The 20,245-nt window shown below is 38.8% G+C and overlaps 1 protein-coding gene across 3 annotated transcripts in view; it reads left to right on the top strand.

The window, feature by feature from the left end:
* The window catches only part of LOC122327734 (CUGBP Elav-like family member 5), a 1,183,696-nt gene extending 1,165,023 nt beyond the window's left edge, over positions 1-18,673 (top strand). For 2 of the 3 annotated variants that reach the window (XM_043223306.1, XM_043223304.1), the window contains exons 5-10: positions 546-711; positions 10,842-11,057; positions 11,257-11,343; positions 12,309-12,452; positions 13,981-14,147; positions 14,228-18,673. In XM_043223306.1, the coding sequence (XP_043079241.1) occupies positions 546-711; positions 10,842-11,057; positions 11,257-11,343; positions 12,309-12,452; positions 13,981-14,108 (741 nt within the window). In that variant the 3' untranslated portion in view covers positions 14,109-14,147; positions 14,228-18,673. Of the gene's footprint in view, positions 1-545; positions 712-10,841; positions 11,058-11,256; positions 11,350-12,308; positions 12,453-13,980; positions 14,148-14,227 lie in introns of all 3 variants that reach the window. The other variant, XM_043223305.1, reaches the window with a different exon arrangement.
* The last annotated feature ends 1,572 nt before the right edge of the window (positions 18,674-20,245 follow it).

The raw sequence follows: 20,245 nt of genomic DNA, 5'->3' as shown, positions 1-20,245 counted from the left end.
GCAATGCATGTAAACGAGCTCTGCGCGGCGTATGATCTGGATCTAACGCTCATTTAGCCTGGATCCAGGCTGGATCTGCTTCAACGTAACCATGATGTATTCAGCCTTGATAGCTGTCGCATCGTAAAGGAAAACGGGGGAGGGGGAAAGTTGCGCTGTCAAGGCCATGAAGAAAGCATCACCTTAAAGTTTGAAAGGGAAAAAAAATGAATACAATTCAATTTTTCTGCTCCGAACTCCCAGGTCCCTTAAGGACTACAATAATATGTGCGTCGATCCCTCCATTAGAATGAGCCAGACCGACAGCTATTGAAATGTTTCGAGGGGGCTTGTGACAGCCCTCTGACTGGGAAGATGGACGCTTTCACTAAACATAGGTTGACACATTTTTCTCTTTTTCCGCTCTACTTTCTCCTCTACTCCGCGAAGCACTGCCTATCCATCATGCCCCCATGTAGCCTGTGTGCTTCTAGTAACTTTTCTCTTTTGCTCTCTTTCTCTTTCTCCCTCTCTTCTTTCTGTTTTTCTCTATCTCTATCCGGCAGCTGATGCAGCAGCAGGCGGCCCTCATGGCTGCCAGTCACGGAGGCTACCTGGCGCCCAGCGTGGCCTTTCCCACCACCCAGATCCACCAGATGGGGGCGCTCAACATCAACAGCCTGCCGCCCACCCCCATGACCCCGGTGTCGGGTGAGTTTCATCAGACACTGGGTGAGCAACAGTGCTTCATTTCCTCTCTTACGGGTCTGAGGTGGAGTGTTACCGTCGCGTTAGTTGGACCACCATAGTCAGTCTCGAGCTTACTTTAAAACGTAGATTTCTGTCATACTAAAGCTATAATTCTTTAATCAAAAACATATTTTTGCACAGTCGAAATAGCAGAACTAGATATTGCTGATTGCACAACAATTAGCCTCGGGTGCTGCTCTCAACAGCTTTTATTTAATGTATTCGATTTTATTAATGTGTTCGATTGCACATCTTGTCGTGTTGAATGGACTGTAGTTTGACTACGCAAAAAAACCCACTGTTTGATCATAAGCGCGCATATAAATGTTAGTGTGTTCAAATGCACAAAAAACATACATTTCTAGAGGTTTTTTGTACAATTGTTTGCGATAAAACAGAAAAAGGTTTTTGACAGCGTAAAGGCAAGAAATGAAAGAGTTTTTCGTCGATGCTACAAAAATATCTGCATCATAACTGCACATGTTAAACATTTTTGCAGTAAAACTGTGATTTGTGACGTTTTCTGCATCTTAAATTTTTGAGTACACAGTACGTTTGGGTGGAGAAAACGTGCATGTGCTACGTTTTATTGTTTTATATAACCGTTTGACTGGGAATAGTGTACGTGTGAATAGTATTTTAGTTTTTTTATAGTTGAAAAAAAATATTAGTGCACATGTAGATGTACTCAAAATTAATTTGAATGGTTAAAAATCGGTACTCATTTCTGTTGGATGAATAGAATTTCGGATGACTGTGCGTTAATAAAAAATGATCGGAAGTGTGCATAGTATTTGAGATTTTGCTTTGAACAATAGCTGAACACCACAGTGAAACATATTGGTATTAGTATTGTAAATAATTTTTTTGTGAGTTAAAAAGTCAGTTGCAATACGTTTTACTTTTGGATTGCCCGAACAAAAGCACAAAAACATACATAATGTCACATATCTGCACAACCTCCTGTTATGGTCTAAACAAGGTAACCAAACAAAATGTGTATAACCACCGTATTTGTTTACTTTCATAATTGAGCTGCAAACTAAACCAGATTTACTACTATGCCTGTACTCAAAAATCTACCTGAAATCTGACCCAGAAGGCCATTGCACGGGCAGCCGTAAAATTGCGCTTTCACATAAATGAATGTGTTTGAATATACTATGACATTCCAAAACAAACTGCCTCGATTTTTAAACGGATCAGCCCGTATCACGTCACATTTTTAAGTTAGAGAAACACCCACGCTGACATTTCCTAAATGGCACGCGCGCCAGATTGTTTCATTCGTCCTCAAAAAGCTTTGAAAATCAGGACACACGACCGCTCCGATTGTCATTCCCAACACCCCGTTATCATACGATCTAAACAAACAGGAGATCTTATTGGATAATGGCCACCTCACAGCATTTGCTTATGCAGCAGTATTGCACTTTTCCAATCCCTTCCCGAAAACATGCCACCTAGTGAATTATGCTCGGCTTTAACAAAGCTCATTCCTCTTTTGTCAACAGCACTGCTGTACCAATTTACACTATACACCACGACACCGGACGATATCATTTGTCATTCCCGGTAAAGCCCGTAGTTTTTGGCAACGTACGAGCCGCTTGCAGCGAGCCGGCCCGGGCCGATTTCGAAGCGCATTATTAGTTTCGTGGCTAATTGACTGGCCGTGGAATGACAAAACGTTTGCGTTCTTATGCAAAGTTAAAACACAAGCTTTATTACCTGAGGGGATGAAACGGCAAGACGCTCCCCCCGGCATCACGTATAGATTTAATACGGTTCCATCTTTTACAAGCCGCCATCCAGTCCCATAAAAGCCTCGTCCAATTAAAGCTCCAGAGCTGTCAAGCCACACTTCTCTTCTGCGAGGCTGAGGCTATCCATGTGTGGCATTACATGCAAATGTACTTACTTGCTACTTCAAATATTAAGTCAGACAGACAGGACGGTTTGTCAAATGTTTTGTTAAGACACATGCAATGCAAAACATGCACTTTTTCCGTCCCGGTTCATCCATCACTCACTGCATGTTTGTTTTAGCAGCACCCGTTGTATTAGCGCTCCTCAAATTCACAGGACTGCAAGACTGCAACTGTTTGTTTTATGAAACTATACAGTGATGCTACTGCATAGTTAGCTTTTTTTCATTATGCATGCCAAAAATACTGTGGTGGTACAGTTATGGCATCAGATGTTAGCACTGTGGTACTTTAAAATACATATAATGGTATTTTGATTACTCTACTGTTTTGTACTTTTGTAGTGCTGTCAAACGATTAATTGCATCCGGTGTGTCTGTGTGTGTGTGTGTGTGTGTATGTGTGTGTGTGTGTACTGTGAATATATGTATTATTTATATGGAAAAAAACACACATAGTGTATATGTTTTGAAAATACAGTTTTACATGTGTATATTTATATTCATATACTTTATTATACATAAAAATAGTTAATATGTGAACATAACACAGCTTTCTGAAATGTATACGTGTGTGTGTGTGTGTGTGTGTGTGTGTGTGTACTGTGAATATATGTATTATTTATATGGAAAAAAACACACATAGTGTATATGTTTTGAAAATACAGTTTTACATGTGTATATTTATATTCATATACTTTATTATACATAAAAATAGTTAATATGTGAACATAACACAGCTTTCTGAAATGTATACGTGTGTGTGTGTGTGTGTGTGTGTGTGTGTGTGTGTAATTGTATGTTAACAATGAATAAACACAGTACACATGTATATATTAAGTAAACAAAAGTGTATTTCGGATGCGATTTAAATGCTTGACAGCAATACTTGACAGCACTACTACGAAGCAAAGTATTACCATGTGCAAAAAACATGATAAAATGTTGGATTACTATGATAACTGACATAATAACATAATAATACCACGGCAGATGTCCATGGAAACATGATCATATCACAAAAACATAGTAATGCTGTAATAATGTGACAAATAAAATGCATGTAAAATTGTCATGAAAACTAGCGAATTGTTTAGTCATCTGAAGCTAAAACCAAACAATATTCTTTTCTTTTCTTCTTCTTCTTTTTTTTTTTTGATTATTCACTGATTATATATCAGAACTTATTTTACTTAAACTAGCTGAAGCGAAGGCATTTCTCATTTTCAAGTTTAACTTGCTAATAATAGCAAATGAATAAAAAATGAACAAAGATGATTTAAATAAAAACAAAACCAAAAACTAAAATAATTGTATCCTAATGGCTTAAAATAGCACAAGTAATTTAATACTGTTTTGTTTTTGAACGTGTACAGCGTGGTGTTCATGGCTGCAGTATCCTTGCTGTAAATACCATTCTAAATGTCCATAAAACCACAGCACCTCGTTTGTTTTTGGGTTTTTTTTCTTTTTTAATTTTTGGCGAAAATGATTCATCTCTGTGTAAAACAACCGCACTTGTATGTTTGGATTCTATCCTCTTTAACTGGGATCAATGTCATATTAACATGCAATGCAGCTGCTGGGGTGAATTGGCCTCTCTTACGCTGACTTAATTGAAAGAGACTGGCGGAGCTGCGCGGATCTCCTGTGGACTCGAGATGTGCTGAAATATGCGCGGCATTGGACACGCTTCTGCGTGCGCGCGCCAGCTCTGCTCTGCTGATTGCCTTCCATTATTGAACCTATTGGAATCTGTTGCATTATTAATCCTGGGCGAGATAGAATGGCTGGCGTTAAAAATATTCCAAGGACTACAATAAATAAGATATTCATAGATGTTTTTTTTTTTTTCCTAGTTCGTTCATTCATTCATTTGCATCTCCCTGGCAGGCGCCGCACCTCTGGTTTATTCAATACAACACACACACACACACACACACACACACACACACACACTCTTATTGGTTGTGACTGGAAGAACAGACTTTACTGGATTCCGGTTAGATATTACGCGCTAATGATGCTAGAGAAATATTGAATTTCTGTTTGAATAAACGATGAATGTTTTTGGATCAGGCTTTAAAAATGACCGAACAACTGTTCTATTGTGACGCGAAGGAGCCTTCGAACCTCCCTTTATCATGAAGTGGTTTTTAGGGAATAGCGATGCAATCTGAAGACATCTGGCAAGACCACAATTGAACGGCAGAACAGCTGTCACATCATCTGAGGCTGCTTTCAGATCTCCATCTTTTAGTTAATGCACAAGCGCGGAGTATTATTAGTTCGGAATATCCTCGGTGTTGGAAATAACATTTAACGTGAAGTAACAAGGTATTAGCAGAACATCTCATCGGGCTCGAGTGGAGTTACTGAATTGCATTACAAAGCAGACAGCGTCTGGAAAGAATTAAGATACGGATTACAATGAAGCATTGAGGAAAATGTCAGCCAGAAGCATTATTTAATACGACTGACCCAACCTGACTATATTTGTAATCTTAAAAATGTCATCAAGGTTGATTCTATTTGATTTGTGATTCAAAATAGATTATTCAGTACTATTGTCAACAGGCCCAGAAAGTATTACAGGACCATCAACAATAGCAATATTAGTAATATTACGTTATATATATATATATATATATATATATTATCAAGCATTAATTATTTTTATATGTTATTAATTTTCTTATCAAGTCTTTAAACCCCTATAAAAAAAGACACTGTAACAGCAAAATCATTGAATCTTTTAAACAAAATGTACATTTTTGCAACTTTTTGCATTGACACTTTAATATAATTTAATATGGAGCTCATGATAAATGCATTTTAATTTTATACATTTTGATTTGATATTTTAGTTGTTTTGTACATTAATAAATAAGAATAATAATAATAACATTTGTAATATTTACTAACTAATAATAATACTTACAATAATAAGAAAATTATATTTGCCTAAAAATCAATACATCAATAATACAATATTATTATTAATAATATTATAACAATAATAATAATAATAATAATAATAATAACTGTGTAACATTTACTAACTACTATTAATACTTACAATAATAAGAAAATGACATTTGCCTAAAATTCAATACATTAATAATACAATAATATTTATTTATACTTTTTAGTTAGTTATTATTATTATTATTATTATTATTATTATTATTATTATTTTGTATACTCAGTTTAATCTTGATTAAAATATACCTTGACAGGTAAAGTGAGGGTATCAGTACATACCATGGTAAACCATGGTACTGAATTCTTAATTACATGGCCCAAGGTAGTTTCGGAGAATGGCATATCTGAAAAAATATCATATCATGGCACTTTGCCATCGGCAAAACAAGTAAACGGTATTTACACTGAGGAAGATTTGATGCCACATTAGCATAACAACGTGTGCCATCGCACGTGACTTCAGCTCCCGAAGTAACCTAGAAACCTGGCCGTCGTCTTCGAGAGGTAAACGCGGTGCCATCCTGCGGTGCACGCAGCGTTTAGGAGTGCAACAGAGGGGTTAAGAGCGCTCGCTGAAAACAATGGCGCGGCCGATCTATTAACAGATGTAAAGCACTTAAGCGCGATGGTGCGTACACACTCAGCCAGATGGCGCCCTCTATTAGAGGATGTATCGCTACCATGATGCATGGTGATGTTTTCCCCTACTTTGTTTCTTTTTTTTTATAAGAGTAATGCTCAGCAGGTGCAAGCTCTTGAGCTACAAAGAGCTTCAAGTCGACGGCATGGCAGTCTAATTGTCAGCGGCGGGATTAAATGGCTTGAAACTGTGCAGCCAGGCTGGTCGCGTTATTCGTCTCGGCCCTGAAGTTCGTACCCTGACACGGTCTTGATGGCTTTCGCGAAGCCCCCCGTCCTGCTTTTTTTTTTTCCTGTTTAAATGGAGATGTGTCGCAGGCAGAAGAGAGGCTGCTCTTTGGTTAAGCATATGTCGGATGTTTCTGTTGTGTTTAAAGCCCCGGACGAAGTTAATGAGGTGTCAGGTGCAGTATTTGCGAGCCATCTGAAAGGCGCTGAACATGATGGGGACGGTTGAGTTCACCTTGTGTGCCGTCAGGGTCATAAAACCCATTGACTTTGTTCTCAGTCTCGCGGGGGCCGCGGAATAGAGATTGCGCTCGTACGAAAGCCTGAAAGCCTTTCAAACGGAGCAGCTGCACAGGTTGTGTCGCATGCCGGTGCCCTCAAAGATGCTGTTTTTCTGTTTTAGGAAGCCACCGGTTGTAAAAAAGCATTGCGTTTTATGCATATTTCGTTTCTGTAAAGCACTCGAAATGCATGTTTGGAGGCCTAGCCGCATCGACGTGTCTTTAAAACGTTGTTAAAAGTTTCTACATTGCAGATCATTTGGAGTAATGACTTCGGAATGGTTGAACGCTGAGACCCGCCGTTGCATTTCTGCAGCGTTCAGACTAAATAGTCTTGATATTCACGCTGATTTATATATCTTTTGGTTTGTTGCCATTTTTCTGTCTCCAAACTTAGATGCGAAACAGTCCCCAATGGTGTCAGTAGGCAGAGATTGTGTTTTGTGGCGTGCTGGGAGATTGAATTTGTGAATTATTTCATGCCAGACATGTTGCTATGACACATTTTAGATTGTGTTCTGCTGAAAAAGCGTAGTTTTAATCCATAGGCTATTTAGTGAAAAATGTTTAATAGCTTTAAACAAATATACAGTTTTGTTACAGTTGGTGTCTGTGATTTCAAAGCAATAGTTTGCCTGACAATGTCATTTCTGTAATAATTTTACCACATTAATGTATATAAATATTAGTGGTGTCCAGCGATAAATTGCATCCAAAGTAAATGTTTTTGTTTACATATATATGCAATAAATATATGTGTGTGTGTGTATATATATATATATGTATATATAATGTGTATATATATGTGTATATATATATGTGTATATGTGTATATATATGTGTATATATATATATATGTGTATATATGTATATATATATATATATATATATATATATATGTATATATATATATATATATATATATATGTATATATATATATATATATATATATATATATATATATATATATATATATATATATATATATGTATAAATATATATGTATATGTTTAACTAATAAATAAATATATATTAAACAAATAAACAAAAAATCTGGAGAACACAAAATCAGACGTTTAGGAGAATGTTCACACAGCTCTTTTACATACAGTGGAAGTGAATGTACAGAACACACATGTGCAGAATGTACAGTGGTGGTGTTAATCTCCAAAAAATGACCATAGCATCACCATGATGTTGTGTTTGAAGGAAGAAAGTAAGCAATACAAGCCTGAAAAGACCTGAATGGGAGTGAAACATTGCTCAATTTAAATTAAGAGTGAATCGTGATCTAGCTTGTAGTTGTCAGATGGACAATGTAGTAGAACCAAATTTGGGTAAAGTGCCATAAAAGTATTCACAACTGCATTAGTGGACTAGCATGAAGAATCTCACACGCTTTATATACATAGCAAGCCACTTTATGAATTCAAGTTTAAATAACCATAAGCCAAGCTCTGTATAAAAATATGGACGTGATGGGAGTTAGTTATTGTGATTGGTTTGGCTGCAGTGCTAACCGATACAGTTCCAGCGCTCCTTGTTGATTTCAGTGTATAATTTGCATAATAAATCCTTTTGGTGCATATGGTAAGCTGTTCCTCATTGTAGTCACCATCGGGTGCAAATCAGCATGATGCACCGAGGGCAGATTGCAGTAATGTAAATCCAATTACACTTCCCCCTTGAAATAACAGTATTTGCAGAATACTCAACATCTCGTAGCGCTCAACATACTAACGGGGTTGACAGATAAAAGATTTGTTTAATAACAGATGGATTCATTCTGGACTTTTGGAATCTGATGCCAAAATAGACTCCATCTGGAACAAATTGCTGTGATATGGACCACACCGAACCACAAAGAGAAGGATGATACAGTGCCTACTAGGATCTACACTAATGACCGCCTATTGACTCTCTTGATCTGTAAATTGCACGTCATTAACCGTTACAGGACCATTGCAAAATACAAGTAAAAGTAAACTCGATTTTCACAACGCAGTTTTTAAAGGCTATGAACGCAAGCTCTTAAACCTAGTCAAAATGTCAAACATGCGGGCAACGGGCAAAATGCATAAAAAGTATTCATTGTTTAGTTGAAAGCGGTGTCATGTAAATGCCCCTAAAAGATATTGGAATTTGGAGGTTAGTCGAACGTCATAATTTAATTGGTAGATCTTGGGGAAAAAAAGCACATTTAAAGAAAGAGAGAGCAAATGGAACTCAAATTGTCTTGTTAGCTTAGCCACATGCTAACATCAAACTTTAGAAAACTTTCCTAAAAAAAATACAGTTCTGCTGGTTCATAAAAAACAAGGTAAAAGATATTGTAATTGCAAAATGAAACTTAGTTAAATATCCATTTCATTCAGCACCAAAAATAAGAGTAAAAATGGCTTAATCGAATTCAAATTGTTATCATTAGCATTGTGCTAATGAAATCTGTTATGCTATTATACAGAATGCGAAAAAACAGGGCTGTGAAATTAAAAATGCCTAGAGGCATGTTTTCTTTTATTAAAAGTACAACTTCTAACTTGAGTCCTGTTTTTGGAACGGCATCTCATGCGTAAAACACGTCCATCAAACGCACGTTTACTGTACGCAGAGAACGACGGAAAAGCGGTGCAGGGCAATGCCGAATAAACGTGTTCTACGTGAACTGCACTACCAGCTACACTGAGCCATATCATTTGTCTTGTCTTACTAGCTTTTTTTGATGGCTACTGAAGTCTTATTCCTCAACCAGAACATGATCTGAGTTTCCGTGACTAGCTCAGTCTGTTTCCTAACCTTCCTGCGGGCTGGATCCTCCCGTCAGCATTCAGCTTTTCCAAACTGTCACATCACAATGATAGATTCTCAACATTACAACAGCGCGCATCTGCCGCTCGGCCCCGCACGTGTGGTCGGTTCGGCTGAGGCTGCCTGTCGGACATCCCCGAACGCGCTCGGTCTCCTGGGCTCCGGGAAGAATGGGGCAGAGGCGTCAACTAATTCATCAATGTGCCGTGTGGGAAGCAAACAATCGCGAAAAAGCTTAGGAACAGGAAATGGCACAAACGAGAGTAAAGAGCTCTCCTCGGCCCACTGGAATTCCCCCAGGTTACAGCAGTGGGAGGTTACTTGAGTACAGTTTTGGGAACCTTTTACGTTCGATACGAGCCCGGTTCGCACTCCGTCGTGCCGTAAGCGAAGCTGGCTGGGTGGACATACAGCAGCCTGTTTGAATCCGTCGGCTCGGTCATATTTCCGTGAAGACTTTTCTATAGGGTCTTTTGCCACATTGTAATCGAGGCATGCTGGGGGTTTCCATGACGACCGTCCTCTATGTCCAGCATTGTTCGTGGGTTCAGATTGAAATGGTATCCTATGGGAGCTGTTTTCTGGTTTGTACCGATGCACAGACACGGCTCTGAAACGCTCAAGGCCTGGGATCAAACGCAGACTCGCGCTAGGAAGGGCTTATTAAACGATTCTTTTGCAGATGGTCGCAAAATATTTCGTGCGTGTGCTTAGTTGTAACCACATTTTTGTCATTTTTAACGATATTGAATGACTGACTTATCAGCAGTTCATCTACATTTATCTCGACACCATGCTATTTCTAATAGGTCAAAACGGCATTATATAACGTAACGTTTTTAAAGTTATTATATTAATGAAACTAAATGTAATGAATAATTAATAAAATCAATATTAACAATAGTAGTAAGGTTAATTGCATATGATACTACAAATAAAGATTGATAAGGTATAAGTAAATAATGATTAAATATGATGCTGTGTTATGTGTGTGTGTGTGTGTGTGTGTGTGTGTGTGTGTGTGTGTGTGTGTGTGTATATGTTAAAAGTACATTGTGTAGATATAGTGGTATAATAGCAATAGCCTCAAAGCTAACAAGCCGATAGATAGATAGATTTGTTGAGTTTGAGTACCGGTTTATTGAGTAGATTCAAACAATTGCTTCATGAATGAATCATAACTTTTTTTTTGGAAACCGCACTAATGGACGGTGTGCTGTTTGTGTTTGTTTTCCTGGCTCAGCAGGCCTCAGCTCACCGCCTGCCAACATCACCACATCAGCCGTCCCCAGCATTGTCACTCCTATCGTCAACGGCTTTACCAGCATCCCTCACCAGCCGAACGGACACCCTGCGGTCGAGGCCGTGTACACCAACGGACTGCCCCCTTACTCCACCCAGAGCCCCACAGCTGCAGACACCCTACAACAGGCCTTCACCGGGGTGCAGCAATATACAGGTCCACTACCTCAATGAGACTCTCTCTCTATCTGTGAAACTATTTTTTTGTGCTGCTTACTTAAAATGGGTGGTTGTTTTTGACCAACCATGCGTCGGTTAGAATTTTTTTCCCCCCATTCTTTCGAGTAGCCTTGTTCAATGCTGTATCGCATAAATCCAGGCAGTGCTCTCACACAAATTTTTCTTTGCACGTACAGCCATCTACCCAGCGACCACACTGACCCCTATTGGCCAAAGCTTGCCACAGCCGCCGCAAGTCATTCAACAGCAGCAGCAGAGAGAAGGTGAGGGTGAGAGATTTTTCATTTGTTTTGGCATAAGGATCAATACTACATGCATGATGATGAGCGAATAGTTCATTATACCGAAATAATTGCAAATTGCATCTTCCATTAAAGGAATAGTTCATGCAAAAAATGAAAATTTGCTGAAATTTACTCACTCTCAGGCCGTCCAAGATGTAGATGAATTTGTTTCTTAATTGGAACAGATTTCTAGAAATTGAGCATTGCATCACTTTCTCACCAATGGGTCCTCTGCAATGAATGGGTGCCGTCAGAACGAGAGTCCAAACATCTGTATCACATAATCCATTGGTAATCCACATAACGTGATGTTACTTGATGGACTGGAGTCGTGCGGTTTACTTGGGAGTTATAGTGATGTTTTTATCAGCTGACGGTATTCTGACGGCACCCATCCACTGCAGTGAATCTGTTCAAAGCTGTTCCAATGTGCATCTTGGATTGCCTGGGAGAAAGTCCTTTTTGACTGAGTGAAGTATTCCATCAAAACTACCTACATTTATTTTGTTAGCGCACGTTGCTATTTTTGTGGTGAACAATTCATTACAAGTCTAAAAAAAATGGTTTGCCTTTGCAATCTTTAATCCAAATCTGAAAATGCTCCTCTCTTCTAAAATGACTGGCTTTCTTTGATGAGGTTTGGACATGAGTGGGACGTCCTTAACCACACGCCCCCAACAGTCAATGTTAATTTCCAAATGAAACTTTACCACGTCCAATCAATTCGCAGTAAAAAAAAAAAAAGCACGCCTCATTCAATATTCAGTTTTTTTATCGGAAATACATCAGAATGCGCAAGTGAAATCAGTCGCAAACCTCAGGTTTTTAATTACTAAAATATGTTTTACAAATAAACCTGTTTATCTGTTTAAGCGTAACGATAGAAACAAATGTGACTTATTTCGAATGGAGACTCCACAATGAGGAACGTTTTTGTGTTGCAGGACCAGAGGGCTGCAACCTCTTTATCTACCATCTACCGCAGGAATTTGGCGACAATGAGCTCATGCAGATGTTTCTCCCATTTGGTACAGTCATCTCCTCCAAGGTCTTCATGGACAGAGCCACCAACCAGAGCAAATGTTTTGGTGAGACAAATCGACATGCATATTCATTTCTGCAAATAATATGCCAAGCCTGATTCCAGCATCAATGTCAAGCTTAAAGTTCAACCAAAAATCCAAATTACGCATTTGAACGGGTTTTGAGTCCCGTAGTCAGATGAAGTGAGAGAGAAGCATTTATTACATTTCAGTTATGAATATTTTTCATCGAATAATGCATAGATTCACTACAGGAGGCCTTTATTCAAGCGAGCCCTGGAGTCGTGTGAGGTGCATTTTATTATGGATGCACTCGCTTTATTTGACGTCTTTTGGCCAGCTGAACAAAAACACCCGCCTACTGCAATAATAAAGCTTCGGATAGCCAGTACAAATTTTAATATAACTCAGGCTGGATCTGTCATTTAGATAAAGTCATATACCTAGAATGCCTCGAGGGTGAATAAATCACAGGCTGATTTTCATTTTTGGGTGAACTAACCCTTTAAAATATCAGTAAAAAAATCACAAAGCTGTAAAAATATTTGATTACAGTACGCTAAATGGAGTAACTCCAGTACAAGTATTGCATAAGTAAGTTAAGTAATTTTTCAGCATACAGCCCTTCCTAAAACCACCAGTAATCGGTCTCTGTCCGTTTCACAGTGTAAACTCCATTCTGTATTCTGTGTCAAGCCACAAACCAAAGCGCTGCCTTTAAAAAACCCCTGAGCCAGAAAAAAAGTCCTAAGTGAAGCAAAAAGGCCCATTATGGATCAACATCTGTTCCCGCTCCAGGGGGAGACATTTCCCAAGCCACAATTAATAGCACCTCCCGTCTCCTGGGGGAGGTTAATAAGATATAAATTTGTGAAGTAGGACCTATTTGCAGTATTGACTTATACACTATGCATTTACTGCATAATGTCAGGTCTGGGTAACAGGCGCTCGGTAGAGTAATTAATCTGCGGTGGGGGCCACGGCCCGAGATGGACCGATGGGACTTGGCTGAGAGCGCTGACATACATAGATTCCCTATTAAGCAGCCTTGTGGCTTCATCCCCCACATCACCTCCATGTGGACCTTCTCGTCTTGTAGATACAAGCCTCGAAATGGGAGCGGTTTCAGGCACGCTCAGGCGCCTAGGCCACCCTTCTCCCAGGAGGCTGATGACCGACGAAAACGCCCGTTGTTTTTCGCGGTTCACTGCCCGGTTCCCGATGGTGCCTGGAAAAGTGCATCTTCACATCATTTTGGCTTTTTGGTCACTGGCTTGTAAAAGCCTACGGGTTTGAACGGGAAGCTGGGGATGTCACGGACGAATGTGGTTTGCATGCTGTGGGTGGCCCCGTTTCGGAAGTCCTGTGGGGCGATTTGTCCCTGTTCTATACCACCAGTGGCTTATATATGCTCAAAAGTAGCCCACACAGATGCATATATGGTGATTTTTTTTTTTTTTCAGTTCGGAGTGGAAATAAGTTCATAAAAGAGCCATTTTAGACTTGTTGGAAACTTTGCTGCTTTAATATGATGGCGTGCAAACGATTTATTTTTATTTTTTCTCTCTTGCAGGTTTCGTTAGCTTCGACAACCCAGCAAGTGCACAGGCTGCTATTCAGGCCATGAACGGCTTTCAGATCGGCATGAAGAGGTTGAAAGTGCAGTTAAAACGGCCGAAGGATGCGAGCCGCCCGTACTGACAGGGCCCAACCCAAACAGGGCTCTCAGCAACAGCACAGGTAGCCCTTTTGGACGCCAGACGCAAATTTTGAACAGGAATGCATTCTTGATATTATTTAGAATGTCGTTTCTTTTACAGGATTTGAAGAGTGAAATCTCAAAAGGAATTTAACTTTTTTCTTTCAAAACAAACAAGAACAACACGAATGGATTTTTTTGAAGACATATCAGCATTTATTTTACGAAGATGTTCGGCGTAGAAGAGGCGGTATTGAAGGTGAACCGGCACCCGTGGACAAACCACACTCGGCACAGCGCACGAAAGACAAGTGGAAGATCTCTCTAAAGACAGAGAACTCAACATGTCCTGTCTCTCGCTGAGCTTCGCACCGTCAGTCAAGCAACAAACAAAAAGAAAAAAAACGAGCGAGAACACCTTCGATTTCTATATACATATTATACACACATATGCTATTTAAAGGAAGAGGCGCTTATGGCTTTTATTACACTGGACAAATGAGGGTTAAACTTGAAGACCAAGGAAAAATGCAGTGGAAAAAAAAAGAAGCTCTTCTTGTCCCGCTAGTGGACTTTCTTTCTCTTTTCCTCGTACCTTTTCTTCTGTCACCGTCTTTCAGCAAACGCAGGACATTCTGTGGTCACAGAGGTTTCCATGCCCTCAGTGAAACTGATAAATCTTTCACCCCAAAGGGACCAAAGGACCAAACATTTTTATTCCTCAACAGAAATATATGGTATTAATAACAATACTAATATTACAAACTACTACTAACGACATAAGTTTAAAAAAAAAAAAAAAAAAAAAAGCATAAATATTCGCTTCAGGTCGGAAGAGGAAAGGGATTTTGATTTCTTTTCCTTTTACATTTATAGCTACTGGGTTTCAGAATATTTAAACAAAATAGAAAAAAAAAGAAGAAAAAAAGTATTTTAAAAGCTATACTATTTTAGTGGAGTAGAATATGTGGATTGGAGATTGTTAGGAGCATGTTCAGCCATTTTCATCCATGAAGACAAAAAAAAAAAAACAAAAAAAAAAAAACAAAGGGGGAAACTGTCCATCATCCATTCATGTCAGGAATAGGCCCATATTCCAAAAAACAAATGCTGAGTATAACTATATATGCATGTGCGAAGTGTTGCTGGTTTAGCGAAACCTTGGGTAGATATTCAGTACACACAAACAAACAAACAAACAAACGTATTTACCCGATGAAAGCTTTACTTATCGAGCAGAATAAGTACCTGTGGCTTCAACGCAAACTATCCGCGATATAAACAGCTGTACCATTGCACAGATAAATAATACGAAAAATGCAGTTAATGCTTGACAGGGATGGGGAATTAATTCTTTTTTTCACCACTTTTTCAACTGAAGTGGTTCTAGTTTGATTTCACCAGGCTGTGCTTCGTGAAGTAACTCTCAACTTTGCAACTTTACAATTTCATATCATCCATTTTGCGCATCTTTCGAGAACATACTCATCAAACAGTTGGTGCCAAATACTGAATAATCAACTGATAAAGCACATTAATAAGTAAACCAAGCAGTTACAAAGAGCCTTAAACCCTTACACAGCCCACAAAATTAGGTTCGTAATGGACCTACTGAAGGGACAAACTTGTTATTGCTTACAACTTCTGAAGCACATCAGAATTTTACAGGGACCATCTTGCAGCATCAAAATAATAATCAAATTTAGCCTCGGAAACCTGCACAATCAATTCCACATTGACGTTCGCAGAGTTCATTTCGCTAATAAATGAGTTTAAGATATAGAGAACGCCGCGGGACGACTCGTTGGATCTGCGAATAACCCATATTTCTAAGAATACGCTTCTCAGGCTGGTATGGATTAGCTTGACGCTAACTGTCTGCAAAGGTCTAATGAGCAGCCTGTAAAGAGCTCGCGAACAGCTTGCAAATAGCAGCCATGGGGGGTTACAGTTGGAGCAAACTGATCCATCAATAAAAAAGCCACCGAGTCTGACATTATGGTGTACTTAACCGCAGCTGTTGCTTTGCTCTCAGACAAGTCACAAATATACACAACTCTAAAGCGCTCGACGAGAATCTTAAAGACCCCGTGAAATCGAAATCGCTGAGTTTGTGTGTTAGCTCTAAGGCTAATGCTAGCTGACAAAACTAGCGCGCAAAATTTAAAATGGACCGTTTTCTGGTAAAGCAGACCTAAAAATTCAACTAAATTAAGTCTGAATTGGATGAAAAAATTACGTTTTACCAGCAATATGCGTTTAATTTTACATCTCTAATTTTTCACTTGGAAAATGGACCAAAAATACAGATTCATCATGCGCTACTAATTTTTTGTCCAATCAGATGCTACTCTAATACTACCTGCAAGTAACTACTCTGCAAGATGGTTTTGTTAGTTCTTTTTTACTTGTTTTCCAGTAAAAAAATGTTATAAATACATATATAAAAATATATAGAGATCAAGACCTGTTTTTCATGAAATGTATCTTCAACGTGTATTTTGTCTCATCTGAGATTTATTTTTAGATATTTCAAATGGAACATTAGATGCAGTACTTTCTAAGAGTAGAGTTTTTGCAGTGTAATAAGTAGCACATTATGTATGTAATGTAAACCAAATGCTATTGGCTATTTTAAGTAAGTTGACTTCCTGTTTCAAAAGGAAACGCATCAACGCTATACTCATCAAAGGATTTCACGGGGTCTTGACCTTTTAAATGGACAGTATTCTTAAAACGAGTTGTTTTCCTATGCATCGGAAGTCGCTGTTTGCCTTTTTCGTACGATTTCACGTTCCATCCACGCTGCCGTTACGCTACTCTCACCGTTTGCCAACTCGCCGATCGCGCACTGCCTTCATAGATACGCCATGACACAGCGACACAGAAGTACAGGAAGTTCAGGTCCTCCCAGAATTCACAAATAAACAGAAATAGATGCGAAAACAGAGCTCTAGAATCTAGGTAGGACAGAAAAGCACATGTTTTGACCTCATTTGATTTCCACTGTGGATATTTGACCTGTTTGTCTTACCTAAAAATATATCTGTATGTTAAATGTTTAATCTCGCAGCCGTCAGAAATAAGTTTCGCCGGAAAACATTAACGTCGCCCGTATATCACAGCCATTTTTTTTAGCCTCAGGTCGCGCCGAAATGGATCGCGTTCGATTCACAGGTTATAATGGCCTTTTTCTGCTGAACTCTCTCCATTTCATCTTCCCTCTCCTGTCCTGTGGTGGCATATCAGAACGTGGTGATATACAGACACGCAGCCCTCGGGCATCGGCGCTCTAATAACCTCCATGTTGCAGGGGCCTTCCTCACAGAATCTCTCCATGCCAGATGTGAATTATTAAAATCAAATTAAATTTGGCCTGCATGTAAAAGCAAGTGTAATACAAATTAAAAATGGCAACTAGTGCCTGAAGTTTAATAAGTTTGAAGGATGATATCATTACAGCTTGAAAGAAAAAAAAATGAGATTGGAAAGGCATATAAAATGAAACTTGATGTGTTGAAAGGTGAACCGACGGCGTTAATACAAATTGCGTTTGCGCCAGAAACCGCGCGGGGTGGAGTTGTGGGACGTTTTGCACTACAGGTATTTCTGAAGAAACCAGACCACCAGCATTTCATACTTGCTTTCTTCTCATTCACACCGCATTCACGTTTCGTTCCTCGGATCTTCATGCCGAACTTTGATCTATGAGCATGCTCAAGGGGGGAAAGGGTGGGAAAGCTTCTGGGGGTTCAAATGTTATAAAGGTACTACTCATATTAACAATATGATTCTTTAACTATGGTTTGTATGCTAAGGAAAGTAGCTTATTATAGATATGAAATCTGTATATTAGGGAACAGCAGCACATTTCTCAGATTCTATGGGGAAAGTAGTTGGTGGGAGGGCGGGTTTCGGGGTGGGCCGGGTTTTTTTGCTTTATAAAGATCATGTTAAAGTTCTGGTTTTCTCAGCACAAAGCGTAAGGAAATATATATCAAGAGTATTGATTTTGCTGTGTGAAATGTGCAGCGGGAGAGCCAGGCACTCCCTGCGCTGTTCTTAAAGCCTGGATGAGACAATGCTGTTTACAGTTGTTTTTGGTTTTCTTGTTAATGTTTGTTGTTTTCTTTTGATATTTTCCGAGAAAAGAGGACAAGAGGTGCACCATCTATCTCTGCGATGTGATTGGTGCGGCATGACCAACTGAAATGGGCCATTTTTTCCGTTTTATTTATTTTCCTTTTCTTTCTTTTTTTGAGACAGAGAAGATATGTCCAAGATAAATGCCTGAGAAACCAAACATCCTGTTGACATTTCTCAAATACTTGCTGCTTACATTGTTTTACGGTTATGCCTACTCATCCAATGATTTGCAGATTTAATTTATGGACGTCTTATTTAATTATTTATTTATTTATTTATTTATTCCTGACAACAATCTGTTTATGAAACGCCTATTTATTGGTTACGTTTAGAAAAATGTATGCATCGAAAAGAAACGCTTAATGGGCTTCTCTCTTTCTCTCTCTTTTTTTCAATTTTACAATAAAATTTTAAATTTAAATATGAGGTCTGTTTGTCTCTGGTTCTTATCTAAACTCTTTTGAGCTTGAAAGGGCTGCGTAAAAGTAAGCTCTTTCCTTCATCAGGTTAGATTAATACGCTGCAAAGGGTCTTTACGATGTGTTAGGGTCTTAAATCGATTCATTTAGATCAAACTTAGATGTTGTCTACTTTGTAATCGTCCTCTTTCAGCATTGGATTCATCTAGTCGCCCATCCTACATAGTTCTCATATGTAGACTAGAAGGTCCTCGTTCTCAGTGGTTCTTCTTCATGTAGAGCTGGTAAGATTAATTCAACCTGAAAGGACTACAAAGTCTGCATTTTTACAAATTGGTTAATCCTTCCTGTTCATGTTTAGTATTGAGAAGCTTTAGGTTTAGGGGCGGGGGCAGGTGTAGGGCATTCGTACGAATTCGTACGAATTGTGCAACTTAAAAAAAATCCGTACAATTTAGCGCGAGGTCGTGAGAGTTTGCGCCAATTAGCCACCTCGCATGTATGAATAAACATTATCGCATAATATGTAGGTAACGACTTTAAATCAATTATAATTACGGCTTACATCTTGCAAAACAAAACCAAAAAAAGGTCAAGAACGAAATAGTCCATACCGTGGAGCCACGGACATATGAAACGGTGGATATACAGTTTGTCTGGCAGCTGAAATATGGGAAGAGAATAAATGAGGATGTGCTTGAAACATTACAGTAATGAACTGAGGGAGAGAGAGAGAATAGAAAGGGGAGAGCCTAAAAAAAGTGGAGGCAGTGGCTCATGAAATAAATTGGCCCAATTACAATAAAGTGTGGCTCTTGGTCAGTGTGCGGGCCGAGCAGTTCATCTTTATTACAATCTGTTAATGAAAATCAATCCTCCTCCTGATAGACTCTTATCTCCACGGCCTCTGAGCGCCTCACACGCGGGAAGATAATAAATTAGGGTAATATTGCCTTTGATGAGGGAGTGAATTGCAAATTATCATAACTTTCCAAGATTTATGATACAGATGCCTAATTTTCCAGCTTTGTTTTTCCAGGCTTGGAGGTGTAGAGGGACCATTTGTTAAAAAGTTCTGTAGCGCATTAACTTATTAACAAATATACAACACGAAACCTAAACGCGGCACATTATGCATGCGAGATGCAGGCTTGTGCGGATCTGATAGCGGACACAGCGGACTTGTATGAATGCTATGTTTTGTCTACAGAGTAAAAAAGTGAAGACGCTCCTAAAAAGCAATGAAACATTTATATGCATATATATATTAGAAATAAATCAATATATAACTGCATTTGCAGTACTTTCACCTAATAGGTGTCGTTTCAACAAGAAGCAAAATGAAGCTTAAATGATGCCAGCTGTCAGACGTTTTCTTTAAAAGTAACATTAAATCATGAATTGTGGAAAATAACGGAACGAAAAATCTGACCACGCGCACAAATCAAGGCCACAAGCCACGCCCCCAGCACTTGTTAAATACAGTCTATGTATTAGCACATTAAAAGATGTATCTTATACTGTAAGGATACATAATATTGTCCTGTAAAACGTTAAAAGCAGCATCTAATAAT

This window comes from Puntigrus tetrazona, chromosome 22 (assembly GCF_018831695.1).
Source record: "Puntigrus tetrazona isolate hp1 chromosome 22, ASM1883169v1, whole genome shotgun sequence".
Lineage (NCBI taxonomy): Eukaryota > Metazoa > Chordata > Actinopteri > Cypriniformes > Cyprinidae > Puntigrus > Puntigrus tetrazona.
The sequence above is the reverse complement of the archived record's forward strand: the minus strand, read 5'-3'. Positions and strand labels throughout refer to the sequence as shown.